General features: G+C 37.4%; 1 protein-coding gene across 2 annotated transcripts in view; it reads left to right on the plus strand.

The window, feature by feature from the left end:
• UNC5C (unc-5 netrin receptor C) overlaps positions 1 to 18,411 on the plus strand; it is a 433,860-nt gene that overhangs the window by 234,346 nt on the left and 181,103 nt on the right. For both annotated transcript variants that reach the window (XM_025290694.3, XM_044946206.2), the window contains exon 2: positions 9,617 to 9,838. In XM_025290694.3, the coding sequence (XP_025146479.1) occupies positions 9,617 to 9,838 (222 nt within the window). The remainder of the gene's footprint in view (positions 1 to 9,616; positions 9,839 to 18,411) is intronic.

Below are 18,411 nucleotides of genomic sequence, written 5' to 3' on the forward strand. Positions count from 1 at the left end.
TATTTATCTATTGATAATTGTTTAGATTCTATAATACTTTTCTGAGCAATCTTGCTTTATTCATTAGATTCCTGAAGTTCAAAATAATAGTATAGGATTTATAACTCTAACTATTAATGGAGAGTAAGAACACAGTAGAACTTATCATGGGGGGGAGGGGTAGAACTTTTTCTTAATTCACTATATAAATCTTTACGTGTTGTTGTGTGTTAGTCGCTCTGTCATGTCCAACTCTTTGTAACCCAGGGACTATAGCCCGCCAGGCTTCTCTGACCATGGAATTCTCCAGGCCAGAATACTGGAGTGGGTAGCCATTCCCAACCCAGGGATCAAACTTGGGCCTCTTGCATTGCAGGAGGATTCTTTGCCATCTGAACCACCAGGGAAGCCCATTAAGTTTCTAATTGTGTTAGCAAACCTTTCTGACATCCTAAAATTAATAAGCACATTAAAGTGAAAGTCAGTATTAATGAATTATAAACATGTTATTTACATAACCAGACTAATTGGCCAATTTTTATTATAAATTCAGATTTTTGTAAACTTAGTATCTTTTATTTCACTATCTCATTTTATTTCATTTAAGAATCATTTAAGAAAAAAGATTTCATTGAGAGATAAAGTGCAGCTTGACTATAGCAGCTAGGACAGCCCTAGCATATAGAAGATACTCCACAAATATTTTTTGAGAAAATTTTGAGAAATAGAGTAAACTATCTTAAAGTCAGAGATCACACAGATGAAGAAATTAGGACAATGGACTATAAGAGAAAAATGAGATATGACTAGTCAGAATGCAATAAATACTGTATAGCTGTAAGTGATGTGATCTTTGAACACAGGTGTTAGTGGAGATATCACGTAAGGCTTTATGGAGTCAGTAGCATTGATTTGGGAAGGTTTAATGTAGTGAAGAAACCGATAATGGTTATTCTAGGCAGAAGCTGTAGGTTGCAGGTGGAATTATCTAATTTCCCCTTTTCTTAATTTAAATACAAACTCAAAAACACATTAAAAAATAGAAATCCTTCGTAATCTAGCATGTGAAAAATCCACTCCAAATAGAGGGAAAAAATTCCTGCTAAAGCTCTCTGATTCTTCTCCCCAAGAAGTATTTACTGTTAATATTTTTGAGCTTTGGCTTCTAGGCTTTGCCTTACACTTTTTCTTGTGATTTATTAATGCAGCCATACACACACACACACACACACACACACACCGCTCTTTCTGCCCTCTATCCTTTCATTCCTTCTTTTCTGTCTTCTTTAACAAGAGTTGCATCACTCTATACAGATTGGCTGAAACCTTGTTTTCTTTGCCTAGTGAATAATGGATACCCTTCTAACTTAATACATACAAATTTGCCTCCTTATTTGTATTGATGAAATAGTGTTCTCCTGGATGGATATATCATTAATAATTATCTGATCATTCCTTAGTTTGTTGTTAAGTTGTTCTCAGACTCATTTAAATAGTTAATTTCAGCTGTATTTTGTTGCAATGTATCATTTATTTGTTTAAATAAACAATGCTGCAGTGAACATCTTTGTATACATTTATATTCTGATGCCATTATGTCTGAAACAGGGATTCCAAGAAGTGGGATAACCTATTTGGGTGTATACATAGATTTAGTTTTTATTTGTATTTTCAAATACTCTCTACTGTGATACCAATTTACACTATAGCCAGTATGTGCAAATACACATTTCCTCAAAACCTCATCAATCATTCAGTATATTTTAGTTAATGTGATAAGCAAAAAGAAACTTACCATCATGCTTTACATTGCATTGATTAAATTATTTGAAGAAGGAAGCAAACTTTTCTAAGATGGTGTATAGAACACATGGCAAAGTAGAGACTGTAGGCAGGAAAACACTTAGGATTTTATGTTTGCAAAAGTCAGAAATAATAAAGGCTTAAACTGGGGCAGAAGGAGGTGCCTCTCTTTCACAGCTAAGTGCATGTCAAATAGCATGCTGACTTCATGTCACTATTAATAATGTATGGGGATTATTTGGAAATTATTTCCTTAAACGTATAAAAAAAGTTTTTTTCTCTTAGAGTTAGAAATCATGCAGTACTTTCAAATTGTCCAATACACTTAAGGCATTATATATTCCACTACTTAAATTTAAATGATGTATCCATTAATATGTTACTTGTAATACAAGCCATAGTCTTTGTCTTTCAAAGGATATTTTAATCAAAATATTAAAAATAAGCCAAAGTCTCATTCAAATAGTTAATTCCAGTTGCCTTTTGTTGTAATATATCATGAATTATTTCTCTGATGGATGGGCAGCCAAATGCAGATAAAATTAGCTTTGCAGTCATTCATTTTAAATTGCTCTTGAATCATTTGGAAGTAAATTCCATTTCAAAAGACTACGCTCCAGGTCTCAGACAAAGAGATAATAGTCCTATATTTTATGATATAAGCAGTAATAGCTTAAGTCTTATGATTTAGAAATATAGAAACTTATGTATTAAGTTCATGAAAATTAAAGCTTAATATATAGCAATAAAACCAGAAACCTACAGCTTCCTAGATTGATGTTCATAGCATAATATTTTCCTGTCAAAAATTAGGTGGAATGAAAGTCTATAAAAATAATAATGGTGCAAAGCTTTCTCTTCTTGTATATAAATGAAAATACAAAAGGCTATATGAGATAACAGAAAAGGAATACTGAGATTTACCTGATATTGAAATGAAAGTGTTAATATCATTGTTGAATAATGGTAGAAAGTGGAAAATTATATCATGTGTTAGGGAGGGTAAAATGAAAAATAATGTTAAATCTGAATCAAAAAGGCAGTATATCTTTAAGTTAATACTGAACTCAACAAATAGAATAAAACCAAATTTGGAAATTTTTCTTTGCTCATTTGAATGAACTACATGTAGAAAAATTATTTAGCTATTTAATTAAGTCAATTTGTCCAAATAGTGTAATGTGGACAGTATCAGCATCTGGAATATGCCTTTATATATAATGACTTAGGATAACTATAGTGCGTTGTCAGAAATAGCTTCACAGTCTGAAGTTGCTATTCACAAATCGAGTTCCCATTATCTCCCTGAAGACGTCAGGAGGCGCTTTGGATATTTATATTAAGAAATAAAGTGGTAAGAGGATGCACTCACTGCTCTAGCTGGCAGAAAAATCAAATTGTTCTTTTATAGCTTCAACTTTTGCAGCATGACCTTAATACTACTATCAAAAAGCTGGCTTATTTGTGCAGTAAAATGAATTGCATGCTAGGAAATGATCTCAGTAAACAGTCTACCAGTTCAAGGTAGAATCTCAAACCTTGTTTATTATTCTCACGTACCTCTAGTGCCCTAAGAATGTTAACCTTGGTGTGGCAGGAATTTTATTTGTTTTGGATCAGGCCTTTGGATGGGCACTGGAGTACATCGAAGGGAAAGCCAGCAACAGATACAATCACACACTTCCCCTTGACCACCACTGCAGACACACTTGCTTAGAGAATTGATCGGCAGCTGAGTTTCTCAGTCTGAAAAGCCATGTTTTCTTCTAGAAAAAATCTGATCACTATAAGAAGCTGGGAAATACCAGGTAAGTTCTAAAGTGGATATCCACTAAGTATATCTAATTTTAATTCTCAGACTTCACATGATGTGAAACACTCAACTAAACAATGTTTATAGACAGGGCCACCTTCATGGTCTGTGACCTGTGCTCTCACACAGCACCTATGCTTTGTTTAATACCCTGCTGTAAGCATCTCTGAATTCTTAATACATTTTTATACAAGGGATCCCCAAATTGTCATTCTGCACTGGGCCACACAAATTTGATAGCCAATCCAGTCTGTAGATTTTACTATTTTTATGACACCTTATATTTGTAAATGAATTTGAGGCACTGTAAAGAGAAGACTCCTGAGAGTCCCTTGGACTGCAAGGAGATCCAACCAGTCCATTCTAAAGGAGATCAGTCCTGGGTGTTCTTTGGAAGGACTGATGCTAAAGTTAAAATTCCAGTACTTTGGCCACCTCATGCAAAGAGTTGATTCATTGGAAAAGATCCTGAAGCTGGGAGGGACTGAGGACAGGAGGAAAAGGGGATGACAGGGGAAGAGATGGCTGGATGGCATCACCGAGTCGATGGACATGGGTTTGAGTGAGCCCCGGGAGTTGGTGATGGACAGGGAGGCCTGGTGTGCTGCGATTCATGGGATCGCAAAGAGTCGGACACGACTAAGTGACTGAACTGAATTGAATTGAACTGAAACTCTAAAATACCTTGTGGATCTGTTAAGAATGCTCAAAGTCACATTAGTGTGAGCCTTTTGTTGACCTTCTGTAAGTGCCTGATACTATACTAGACTTATGGAAAATAAAAACACAAACAACAGTAGACCCTGTCTTCAAAAAACTTTCATACTAGTATTAAGAATTTGTTATATATTTCTGGCTTTGAAAATTGGAAATAGTTGGATAACTCTGGTTGCCAGAATTGGAAAGTAGATTTTTCCATATGTGAGAGGCAAATTTATAGTGTGAAGAGCTAAATGTTCATGAAAAGGTATTTGTAGGTGAACACTTGCAGATGATATTTTTTTCCTTATTGCACATGGTATTTGGAGATGATCACTTTTTCCATGTTAAATGCATATAGATGTAAGCATACTGGATATTTAAATACTCAGCCATTTTTCTTTAGAAATCTTGATTGAAGAGAATTGACTTGCTTGATTTTTTTTTAATTACTCTAGCAAAAATAGAAGATAAAATTTTATTAAAAGGCAATTTATGTAATACCACTATATCTGGAAATCAGTGCTGACACTTACCATTTTTTGTCTAGAGCAAAGAAAGTTTTCTCTTAGCATGCTTAACCTAATGGTGGGAGAGCTGTTTTCTGGGCCATTTTCCACAGTTGGGCATGGTACCCAGGCCATCTGTTGTAAATGATCAAAGAAAGGGTTTCTCAACAGCAAGCCCACTGATAATCAGTACAGTTGTACTTTGTATTATCTGTTTCACTATGTATATCTTACTGACTCAGGGTCTTGAAAATTACCTTTATAAATGTCATTCTTACATCCGAATTAAGTACCAGAAGTGATGTACCATATTGCCTGATGTGAATTAATCTAGGGCATGGACTTAAATACACTGTATCTGTAGCACAAGAAATATTAATAAACTAATATGCTGTGATTGGTTAAGGCATCTCTCTAGATCAAATTTAAGAATTGGGTTCATACATAGACTAGAATGATGTATTAAAGAAACACTGGAGTTATGATGAAAACATTTTAAATGATAGAAATAATTTCTTAAAAAGTTAGATATTGTTATTTAACAGACACCTTGAAAAATTAATAATTTATGAAGCCTCAGACTCATAGAATTATTTCTCTTTCCTTGTAGTGATCATCTATGTTTTAAAATTCAAAATTTAGGAAATTCAAAATTAGTTTGTTCATACATTTTCTAAATGCATCAAATCATTACTGTTTTTTCCCCACACTTAACAGAGCCCTGTTTGCCTTGAAAGCATATGTGTGACTTTTTCTTGGAGTCCATTAAGGTTCCCAGTGGTTTGCAACAAAAGAATCAAATGAATTTTTTTTTAAATGACTAAAGCAGCTCATATCATTTTATCCACATTTGAACTTGACTGAAGTCAGAGATGAAGTGAAGAATGAAGAGATAGATGTATTGGCTAGGCAGGGTAATCAATTCTTAGTCCTTTTCTATCTTTCTGTGGGAGAAGGCAATGGCACCCCACTCCAGTACTCTTGCCTGGAAAATCCCATGGACGGCGGAGCCTGGAAGGCTGAAGTCCATGGGGTCACTGAGGGTCCGACACGACTGAGCGACTTCACTTTCACTTTTCACTTCCATGCATTGGAGAAGGAAACGGCAACCCACTCTAGTGTCTTTGCCTGGAGAATCCTAGGGAAGGGGGAGCCTGGTGGGCTGCCATCTATGGGGTCGCAGAGTCGGAGACGACTGAAGTGACTTAGCTTAGCTTAGCTTAGCTTTCTGTAGGATGTAAACATGTAACTACGTTTGCTACATTACTGAATAAGGTAAGGTGGTATATAATCACCTGGTATCTTACAATCATCATTCCTTCTAAAGGAGCAAGTCTCATCTTCTAGAACAATGACTGAAAAAAAGGCTTTTTTACATTTTGCTTACTTAAGTAAATATATTGTTATGGAATACATACCCATGTTGTATGTATAAATATACACAAATAGTTAAAAATTTGAATTACCCTCTGCCTTTGTGAGTAATAATTGAAAACAACAGTAACATTTTACAGAATTTGAGTCTTATATTTTGTGACACTTTATTGATTATTGGCATGGTCCATCATTACATGTATCAGTAAGTGCTTCAGAAGAGAAAAACAACAAAAAATGGAATAAGGCCTTCAAGACATCAGCTTCACGCTGATGGATCTGTCAGTACCTCAGTTCCCTGTTCCTTTGCCTTTCTGAACTGTTTATTTAGGCACTCTTGAGTGTTCTTGCACATTGACTACAGAAGCTGAAGTTGATGGAAATGAGGTTATTCTGTAGTAAGCTGACAGTGGGTCCTTGATGTCCAACAATTGAAAAACCAGAAATGATGCCCTGTCAGAAGAAAGTATATTAAGGAAGTAAAGTGAGAAAACAAGTTAGAGACGGAAAACGTCGTTTCCATTGCAGGGTCAGTCGTTTATAATCGTGGAGTGGTTTTGAAATCTAGTTTTGTCTGTGATGCAGGTAAAGCCAGTTTTGACTGCAGAACAAATTAGTAGAGACTAGATGTCATTACTAATTGACTGTGATCACATGACCCAGATGGAAAAGTCCCAGGCCAAGTTTCTTAGTGGACAAATGTCCCCTTTACCAATGGCTGTCTCCCCAAACAGGGAAATGACTGAATAAGCCATGAAATGACTTCCAAGATAATGTCTTAGCAATCAGTGTTTAACTACCAACACCATAATCAATATTTGCTGCTGAATATATGTGCTTTTTTTTTTTTTTTTTGCGCAAACCTAGGAAGATAGTGTGGAGAAGGCAATGGCACCCCACTCCAGTACTCTTGCCTGGAAAATCCCATGAACGGAGGAGCCTGGTGGGCTGCAGTCCATGGGGTCGCTAAGAGTCGGACACGACTGGGCGACTTCACTTTCACTTTTCACTTTCATGCATTGGAGGAGGAAATGGCAACCCACTCCATTGTTCTTGCCTGGAGAATCCCAGGGACAGGGGAACCTGGTGGGCTGCCGTCTATGGGGTCGCACAGAGTTGGACATAACTGAAGTGACTTAGCAGTAGCAGTAGCAGGAAGATAGTGAAGGACAGGGAAGCCTGGCATGCTGCAGTTCATGGGGTCGTAAAGAGTGGGACATGACCTAGTGACTGAACAACGGCAATACATACTTTTAAAGAACTTGTAAAAACTTTTAATTTTGGCCTCAGAGTTTTAACTTACATATTAGCCTAGGGTGCTTAGTCAATGTAGGAAGTTAATAATAGTTTTGTTCTCCACTATCCTTCATAAGAAGAAAATTATCAGGGCTAACTGAAATGTAGTGTATTAGATTCCTTTGTCTTTTGTGAAGTATAATAATAGGGTTTCTAAAGGCACTTTTATTAGTTTCTGTTTTTTATTTGGAATCATGCAGAAACCAAGTTAAAGGAAAATACACCTCAAATTGTGTAAGTATCTGTAACGGTCTTGGGGTTTTGTTTATTCAGTGATATTGGAACAGCAAGGTAGGAGCAATATGTTTGATAAATTTCAGTGTATAAAAAAATGAGGCTTTTGTTCTTCATGTTACTACTCTAATATTATTAATATTCTAGTGAGAATAAGTGTGACTAATCATATAACTTATGGTATTTGAGATACAGTATCCAAATAAGACTAAACAGCATTTCTAAACTCTAGGTTTTACTGCAGAACTATTAATATTAACACTATTGGTTGACTTGATGTTATCATGTATATTTCCAGTGTTGAGAATAATTGAGTCAATAATAATTTATAAATAATAATTATAAATTAATAATTCAATACATATTTTTGGTTAAGTGAATGAATATATCATGAAGTGGCATCTTTTGAAAATAATGACAGACTTGAATCTGAACTTAAAGATCTTTAACTCATATTTCTAGTATTTCTTTTAAGCTCCTTGCATAGGATTCAAGGCTTACCTAACAGCCAGGTGGCTCAAGTGGAAAAGAATCTATCTGCCATCACAGGAGACATGGGTTTGATCCCTGGATCGGGAGGATCCCCTGAAGGAGGAAATGTCAACCCACTCCAGTATTCTTGCCTGGATAATCCCATGGACAGAGGAGCTTGGCTACAGTCTATGGGGTCATAAGCCGTGGTGTACAACTTAGTGACTGAATACACACACACACACACACTTTATACTTTTCAAATAAGTTTTACTTATGAAGTTGCTCTTGGTTTTGTCAGCTCTCAATGGTAACACTGTGTAGTGGGAGGGGTAGTGCTATGTTGGGAAGATCACAGTTTGTGAGGGAAACAAACCTCGGTTTTGATCCCAGTTCTGCAATTTATTACTTGTGTTCTCAGGGCAAGATAATTATCACCCTAGATATTGTATTTTGTCATATGTAAAAATAAGAAAAATCATCTAAATCCTTAAACAACTAGTCACTAGACCTAACATATTGCCTGTTTAATAGCAGGCACTCAAATTACTTAATTAGATGATTTATGAATCATTATTGTTATCAAGCCAGGTTTGTTTTGCCCAATATACAGCAAGCCAAAACGTAGAGCTGCCTAGGTTTTCAGGAAAAAGGGCAGCTAAGTAAGGATATCAAGGAGCAAGTCTCAGAACCACATCTCCAAAGGCAAGGGTTCAGAGTATTTATGTGTGCATGCTAAGTTGCTTCAGTTGTGTCCAACTCTTTGCGACCCTATGGACTGTAGCCCACCAGGCTCTTCTGTCCTTGGGATTTCCCAGGCAAGAATACTGGAGCGAGTTGTCATGTCCTTCTCCAGGGGATCTTTCTGACCCAAGGATCAAACCTTTGTCTCCAGCATCTCCTGCATTGGCAGGTGGATTCTTTGCCACCCACTAGCGCCATCTAGAGGTATCTATGAAGTAAAGAATAAAGAAGCAGGATTGTCTAAGGCATGGGGAGTGTGGGGAGCTCAGGGAAAGCGGACTGGAAAAAGGTGCAGTTAATTGTTCCACACAGGTGTAAGTCAGCTCAGGCCTTTGTTTATTCAAAAATGAAGGCGCTTAGCAGGATCTGAGGGTGGAGTTTTCAGCCCTTAGATGTCAAAATGTCATCCAGTGGACACTCGCACATGCCCAGTTGAAGGGTTGATGTTCCTATACCGTTCAACTCAAGCTAGACACAGCTGATTGCAAGTTCCTAGAAAATGATTCCTAAACATCTTATTGTTTAGGTGTGATGCCTCTTGGAGTACATGCAAGCCTTCTGTATACCTTGATTAAAGACGTCAGGTGAAATGGATATGACTAATGATTGCCCACAGTTTTATTTTGAACAAATAGCAAGTGAAAGGCAAATGGCTACAAAGTTCTAAACATTTTTCATTTTCTTGTTTCCCCAGATGATGACTTTTTTCATGAACTCCCAGAAACCTTTCCATCTGACCCACCTGAACCTCTGCCACATTTCCTTATTGAGCCTGAAGAAGCTTATATTGTGAAGAATAAGCCTGTGAACCTGTATTGTAAAGCCAGCCCTGCCACCCAGATCTACTTCAAGTGCAATAGTGAATGGGTTCATCAGAAGGACCACATAGTAGATGAGAGAGTAGATGAAACTTCTGGTGAGTTTTCCTTTGCATTTGCACTGCTGTTTAGGATTCACTTACTACTTTGATGTGTTGTCATATTGTTCCTTCAGTTATTGAAATTGAAAGTACAGTGATTATCCTTTGGTAAAAAAGTCTAAGGCCATTTGGTTAAGATTTGGTGATATCATTCCCTGTATTGCAAAGTAAAATGTGATGAATAAATCTTGACTTGATTCCTGTTGAACCCCATAGAATTAAGGTGTGGTTTATACTTAAGAGGGCTTCCTTGATGGTCCAGATGGTAAAGAATCTGCCTGCAATGCGGGAGCCCTTGGTTCGGATCTCTGGTTTGGGAAGATATCCTGGAGACTGGAATGGCTACCCACTTCAGTATTCTGGCCTGGAGAATTCCATAGACAGAGGAACCTGTGGCCTACAGTTCATGGGGTCACAAAGAGTCAGACACAACTGAGTGACTTTCACTTTTACTTTATATTTAAGAAGATAAATAATGAGCATGAATAGACTGAATCATGATAAATAAATACCTTAGTGAAAGATGCCTTTGAATTTCACTTGTGTTTTCAAGTCTGTTTGTCAGGCCTAAATATCCTGGAATTGAGGAACGTTTTCAATTAAGGATAAATTGTACTTGTTTACCAACCCACTCCAGTATTCTTGCCTGGAGAATCCCGTGGACAGAGGAGCCTGGTGGACTGCTGCCCATAGGGTCACACAGAGTTGGACATGACTGAAGCTCCTTAGCAGCAGCAGCAGCAGTACTTGTTTACATGATTGTCAAGTATTAATTCCCATGCATCAGTTCAGTTCAGTTCAGTCGCTCAGTCGTGTCCAACTCTTTGCAACCCCATGAATTGCAGCACGCCAGGCCTTTCTGTCCATCACCAACTCCCGGAGTTCACTCAGACTCACGTCCATCGAGTCAGTGATGCCATCCAGCCATCTCATCCTCTGTCGTCCCCTTCTCCTCCTGCCCCTAATCCCTCCCAGCATCAGAGTCTTTTCCAATGAGTCAACTCTTCGCATCAGGTGGCCAAAATACTGGAGTTTCAGCTTTAGCATCATTCCTTCCAAAGAAATCCCAGGGCTGATCTACTTCAGAATGGACTGGTTGGATCTCCTTGCAGTCCAAGGGACTCTCAAGAGTCTTCTCCAACAACACAGTTCAAAAGCATCAATTCTTCAGCACTCAGCCTTCTTCACAGTCCAACTCTCACATCCATACATGACCACAGGAAAAACCATAGCCTTGACTGGACAGACCTTTGTTGGCAAAGTAATATCTCTGCTTTTGAATATGCTATCTAGATTGGTCATAACTTTCCTTCCAAGGAGTAAGCATCTTTTAATTTCATGGCTGCAGTCACCATCTGCAGTGATTTTGGAGCCCCCCAAAATAAAATCTGACACTATTTCCACTGTTTGCCCATCTATTTCCCATGAAGTGATGGGACCAGATGCCATGATCTTCGTTTTCTGAATGTTGAGCTTTAAGCCAACTTTCTCACTCTCCTATTTCACTTTCATCAAGAGGCTTTTTAGTTCCTCTTTACTTTCTGCCATAAGGGTGGTGTCATCTGCATATCTGAGGTTATTGATATTTCTCCTGGCAATCTGGATTCCAGCTTGTGTTTCTTCCCATGCATAGTTTCCCCTTATATATTCTTAAACAATTTGTTAACACTTTAGATTCAAAATATTTGTATCTTTAACTTACATCTGAAGATGAATCCTAATTACCTAACTCTTTGCTGAAGTTATATTCAGAGTGACTGAGAAAAGTGGTATTGTGGGTTCCACAAAGAAAAGTAGTGAGTGTAGCCCCCATCTAGGTAGATCTTGATTAGAGTATATTTGCCTCTCACATTGTTAAAAATCCTGACTTTATTGCTTTGTAAATATCATTCTTAATAGCAAAATACTAAAGCCAAAGAGAGGATGGAGTAGACCTTAATAAACTGTAAGATTTACATTGGCTGTAAAGGTAACTTTCTTGATAGAAATTTCTTATTCCACAATAGGTAACTTAAGAGAGTTGTAGAAACCCCTAGAGTTATTTCAAACTAGAAATTATATGTATATTTCTACAGTGGTTCAAGAGTTTTTGCTCTCCAGTAGGGAGAATAACAATCTGAATTTTCACATCCCTTCCAGATTTGTGATTTTTTAATAATATTAAGACATACATTTCAATAATTAAGACTTTGTTGATTAATATTTCCAAACTAAATTGTGACAAATATGATAAAAGTGGAAGTATTTAAGTATCTTCATTTTCTTTCATAAACATCTCTATGTAACAAAATGAATACATGTTTTCAAAATTCAATTGTAATTAATTCGTATTTGTATCCAAAGGTTGGTTAATGAGGGGCAAGCAGTGACCAGCATTTGAAGGAAATCTTCGTTCAGTGTCTGTAACAATTAAGAGCTATTAGATGATTGAACATAGACCATGAGAAGCCTGAGAAAAGGCATCTTTAAAAAAAAGAAAAAGCTTGTGAGACATATACTTATATAACAGAAATGGTCTTAGAAAATTAGGTGGCAGCTCCACATAATTGTCAGTTTGCGAGTCAGTATGCTCACTGCATGCAAGCTGATGACTGTAGAAATAACTGGGTATCCAGCTATATAGTCTCTTCCTTCAGGGAATTGGTCTATTACACCTCTTGGTCTAATTACTCAGTAAATAGCTCCACCAGATGTCTTCAGAATCTCAAGTGAATTGAGTTTTGTTTCAGCCCATTTATTTGTAAAGATTTCAAACACACACATTTTAATAGTAAGAGGAAAAAGAAAATCACAAAACTAAAATGAGAGTCATAAACATACTTAGGCTTTTCTTTACTAGATTAATGAATATGCTTTTATAAGAAGATTATAAATAAAAACAAAAAATAAGTAGGTAAGTAAATAAATAAAGCTCGAGTTCTAGCTCATTCTTTAGAATAAAATAAATCCTAGATGTTAGGGTTAACATCATCATCATTGCCGTCATTGCAGTCATCACCATCATCACTAGGAGAAAATGCTAGCAATTTATTTATTGGTTGTTTGGTTTCAGTGGTAATCAAAGCTTTTCTAATGAAGACAAAATCCAGAAGCCTTATAAGAAAGCGTTATTTTAGAAAAAATAAACCATTATTAAATTTACATAAAGCAAGAAAAGCACAAAAACCAAGGGAGAGATATATACTAATCAAAGGGTTAATTTAATTAATATACTACTAGCTCTTAAAATCAGAGACGGCAATGGCACCCCACTCCAGTACTCTTGCCTGGAAAATTCCATGGACGCAGGAGCCTGGTGGGCTGCCGTCTATGGGGTCGCACAGAGTCAGACGCGACTGAAGCGACTTAGCAGCAGAATAGCAGCTCTTAAAATATTTTTAAGGAAATGATATGTATACCAATAAAATTGAGCCGAGTTTAAAGACGGAGATGGAGGAAAAGAAATGTAAGTGGTAAAGGCACATCTAAGAAAATGTTGTCACGATCAGAACAGTTGTTAGTGTACAGTGTGGATAACGGAGTGGGACAGGGATATTTCATACTTTGTTGATGAGGTTGCAAATTGACATAACCTTTTAGAAGACCAATTTGAAAATATCTGTCAACATCTAAATGTATATACCCTTTTACTCAGTAACTACAAATTGAGAAACTATCTAAAAATAAAATTCCTGATGAGCACAAAGGCTTGTATCCAAATTTGTCCATTGCACCCTTGTTGAGGTTAGTATATCAAGGGCATTCATCTCTAGGATGGAATACTGCATTGCTTTGTAAAACAATGAGATTTGTACACATGTGAAGTGGTAGAAAATTCTATCAGATAAAATTTGAAGTGAAAACCAAAATATACAACATTGCATGCAATATATGTCTTTCTTGTGTAAAAAGAGGATGCACATGTATTTGTCTATGTGTTAGGATTTTCTGGAGAAACATACAAGCAGTTGACATCTCAGAATTTGGGCCAGTAAGAGATTTTTTTTTTATTGTTTCATTTTCATTCAATCCTCTGAATGTGTTATCTTCATGATAGATAATGAAATCTGAATTTAAAAGGCCCAAACTGCTTTATTGCACTCTTTGCCTGTTATCATAAATCTGCAACCTATACACTACTGGGAGTAGAGACATTTGTAGTCCTCCTTATATTAGAGCTCTTTGTTTTTCATTGCTTTGCTCTTTCAGAACATTGTGAATGAAATTGAATTGCATGGTTCAAACTTGAGGGGTTTTCCTCTGAAGTTAGTTTCATCTGCAACTTTGGTGCCCAGCATTTTAATATAGTTTGAGTATTGTTTTGTTATGTGCCTTAGTGATTATTAATATTAGAATACATTGAATTAATGAATATTAGAATACATAGAATTAATGTAAGAATACATTGTCTTGAAATGTATTAGATATCAGAGAAGTTTTCTAGGCATTTTAAAAATCAAACTGATTCTCAGATGGCAGGACAGAGAGAAGTCATTGCAAACAAATTTGTTTTTTGTAGGTATCTCCTCCGTAGGATGGCTTCTCTGGTAGCTCAGTGGTAAAGAACCTGCCTGCCAAGGAAGGGGACGTGGGTTTTGGTCTCTGGGTCAGGCAGATCCCCTGGAGAAGGAAATGGAAACCCACTCACTATTCTTGCCTGGAGAATCCCGTGGACAGAGAAGCCTGATGGGCTGCAGTCCATGGGGTTGCAAAAGAATTGGACACTACTTAGTGACTCAACAACGGCAACAACTACCTTAGGATAATGATACCTGAAATCAAATACATTGGAAATCAGATGTACTGCCTTGTAACTAAGAAAAGCCAACTGTATTCAGTAAGATCTCCACCAGAGGTACATTTTAATTGAAAAACTACAAAATAATGTTTTTAAAAAAGCAAAAGTTTCTCTCCAACTGAAATTCTTTCTTTTAAATTACTAAAATATTAAATATGCCGAATTGCTCTGAAATATTAAGTAAATGGTTATATATATTCACTGAGCAAAGCTATTCCATAGATAATAAAATGCACTGATTAAAGATCATTCATTACTGTTACTGTTTGCTTTTCCATCATTTAAATCACATTTCATTTCTTGCAAATATGTAATAAAAGAAACAGAAAAAAGGAAAGCAGAATGTATTAGGCGATTTAGAAATTTTGAATGTTGAGAAGCTCTTGATAATATAATAATAAGCATCCATGTTCCTTCAGGATTCCAAAGAATCTTGATCTGCTCAAAATTTTATGGTTACATTTTTATGAAAAGCTCAGGCTTGTCTGCTTGGTTTTTATTTACTTGAAACCTTTTCAACCCTTGTTTCCATGGTACCTAAGATTCACCATTGGAAAGTAAACATTTCCCCTCTATGAAGAAGCAAGGGAGTTTCGAAAACCTCCATTGGTTTGAAAATTTAGTAAGCCCTAGGTTTTCCCTTTTCATCTATAATTATTCTCTCATTAGCAGAATATTATCAATAGGACCAACATGACAGCAATGAAAAGAATTTCAAGCTTTATACTGAATACCATGAATTATGTCTTTAGTCATCACAGCAATCTTATGATATAACTTTGGGGTTCTCCTTATGCATGTGAGAAAACTGAGGCTCAGCAGGATAAAGAAACAAATTTGCCCAGTTGTATAGCTAAGAGGTGAAAGTCAAGATATGAACTAGGTTCAGTTCAGTTCAGTTGCTCAGTCATGTCCGACTCTTTGCAACCCCATTAACGAAGCACGCCAGGCTTCCCTGTCCATCACAAACTCCCAGAGATCACCCAAACTCATGTGCATCAAATCAGTGATGCCATCCAGCCATCTCATCCTCTGTTGTCCCCTTCTCCTGCCCTCAATCCCTCCAAGCATCAGGGTCTTTTCCAGTGAGTCAACTCTTTGCATCAGGTGGCCAAAGTATTGGAGTTTCAGCCTCAGCATCAGTCTTTCCAATGCACACCCAGGACTGGTCTCCTTTAGGATGGACTGGTTGGATCTCCTTGCAGTCCAAGGGACTCTCAAGAGTCTTCTCCAACACCACAGTTCAAAAGCATCAATTCTTCAGCACTCAGCTTTCTTCACAGTCCAACTCTCACATCCATACATGACTACTGGAAAAACCATAGCCTTGACTAGATGGACCTTTGTTGGCAAAGTAATATATCTGCTTTTTAATATGCTAACTAGGTTGGTCATAACTTTCCTTCCAAGGAGTAAGCGTCTTTTAATTTCATGGCTGCAGTCACCATCTGCAGTGATTTGGGAGCCCCCAAAAAAGAAAGTCTGACACTGCTTTCACTGTTTTCCCGTCTATTTCCCATGAAGTGATGGGACCAGATGCCATGATCTTAGTTTTCTGAATGTTGAGCTTTAAGCCAACTTTTTCACTCTCCTCTTTCACTTTCATGAAGAGGTTTTTTAGTTCCTCTTCACTTTCTACCATAAGGGTGGTGTCATCTGCATATCTGAGGTTATTGACATTTCTCCCGGCAATCTTGATTCCAGCTTGTGCTTCTTCCAGCCCAGTGTTTCTCATGATGTACTCTGCATAGAAGTTAAATAAGCAGGGTGACAATATACAGCCTTGACGTACTCCTTTTCCTATTTGGAACCAGTCTGTTGTTCCATGTCCAGTTCTAACTGTTGCTTCCCCACCTGCATACAGATTTCTCAAGAGGCAGGTCAGGTGGTCTGGTATTCCCATCTCTTGAAGAATTTTTTCACAGTTTATTGTGATCCACACAGTCAAAGGCTTTTGGCATAGTCAATAAAGCAGAAATAGATGTTTTTCTGGAACTCTCTTGCTTTTTCAATGACCCAGCAGATGTTGGCAATTTGATCTCTGGTTCCTCTACCTTTTCTAAATCCAGCTTGAACATCAGGAAGTTCACAGTTCACGTGCTGCTGAAGCCTGGCTTGGAGAATTTTGAGCATTACTTTACTAGCATGTGAGATGAGTGCAATTCTTCGGTAGTTTGAGCATTCTTTGGGTTGCCTTTCTTTGAGATTGGAATGAAAACTGACCTTTTCCAGTCCTGTGGCCACTGCTGAGTTTTCCAAATTTGCTGGCATAGTGAGTGCAGCACTTTCACAGCATCATCCTTCAGGATTTGAAATAGCTCAACTGGAATTCCATCACCTCCACTATCTTTGTTCATAGTGATGCTTTCTAAGGCCCACTTGACTTCACATTCCAGGATGTCTGGCTCTAGGTGAGTGATCACACCATCGTGATTATCTGGATCATGAAGATCTTTTTTGTACAGTTCTTCTGTGTATTCTTGCCACCTCTTCTTAATATCTTCTGCTTCTGTTAGGTCCATACCATTTCTGTCCTTTATCGAGACCATCTTTGCATGAAATGTTCCCTTGGTATCTCTAATTTTCTTGAAGAGATCTCTAGTGTTTCCCATTCTATTGTTTTCCTCTATTTCTTTGCATTGATCGCTGAGGAAGGCTTTCTTATCTATACTTGCTATTCTTTGGAACTCTACATTCAAATGGGAATATCTTTCCTTTTCTCCTTTGCTTTTTGCTTCTCTTCTTTTCACAACTATTTGTAAGGCCTCCTCAGGCAGCCATTTTGCTTTTTTGCATTTCTTGTCCATGGGGATGGTCTTGATCCCTGTCTCCTGTACAATGTCACAAACCTCTGTCCATAGTTCATCAGGCACTCTATCAGATCTAGTCCCTTAAATCTATTTTTCACTTCCACTGTATAATCATAAGGGTTTTGATTTAGGTCATACCTGAATGGTCTAGTGGTTTTCCCTACTTTCTTCCATTTAGGTCTGAATTTGGCAATAAGGAGTTCATGATCTGAGTCACAGTCAGTTCCCGGTCTTTTTTTGCTGACTGTATAGAGCTTCTCCATCTTTGGCTGCAAAGAATATAATCAATCAGATTTTGGTGTTGACTATGTGGTGATGTCCATGTGTAGAGTCCTCTCTTGTGTTGTTGGAAGAGGCTGTTTGCTATGAGTAGTATGTTCTCTTTGCAAAACTCTATTAGCCTTTGCCCTGCTTCATTCTGTATTCCAAGGCCAAATTTGCCTGTTACTCCAGGTGTTTCTTGACTTCCTACTTTTGCATTCCAGTCCCCTATAATGAAAAGCACATTTTTGGGGGGTGTTAGTTCTAAAAGGTCTCATAGGTGTTCATAGAACCATTCAACTTCAACTTCTTCAGCGTTACTGGTTGGGGCATAGGCTTGGATCACCGTGATATTGAATGGTTTGTCTTGGAAACGAACAGAGAGCATTCTTTCATTTTTGAGATTACATCCAAGTACTGCATTTCAGACTCTTTTGTTGACCATGATGGCTACTCCATTTCTTCTGAGGGATTCCTGCCCACAGTAGTAGATATAATGGTCATCTGAGTTAAAGTCACCCATTCCAGCCCATTTTAGTTCGCTGATTCCTGGAATGTTGATGTTCACTCTTGCCATCTCCTGTTTGACCACCTCCAATTTGCCTTGATTCATGGACCTAACATTCCAGGTTCCTATGCAATATTGCTCTTTACAGCCTTGGGCCTTGCTTCTATCACCAGTTGTATCCACAACTGGGTATTGTTTTTGCTTTGGCTCCATC

The sequence above is a fragment of the Bubalus bubalis genome, chromosome 7 (genome assembly GCF_019923935.1).
Source record: "Bubalus bubalis isolate 160015118507 breed Murrah chromosome 7, NDDB_SH_1, whole genome shotgun sequence".
NCBI classification, from domain to species: Eukaryota; Metazoa; Chordata; class Mammalia; order Artiodactyla; family Bovidae; genus Bubalus; species Bubalus bubalis.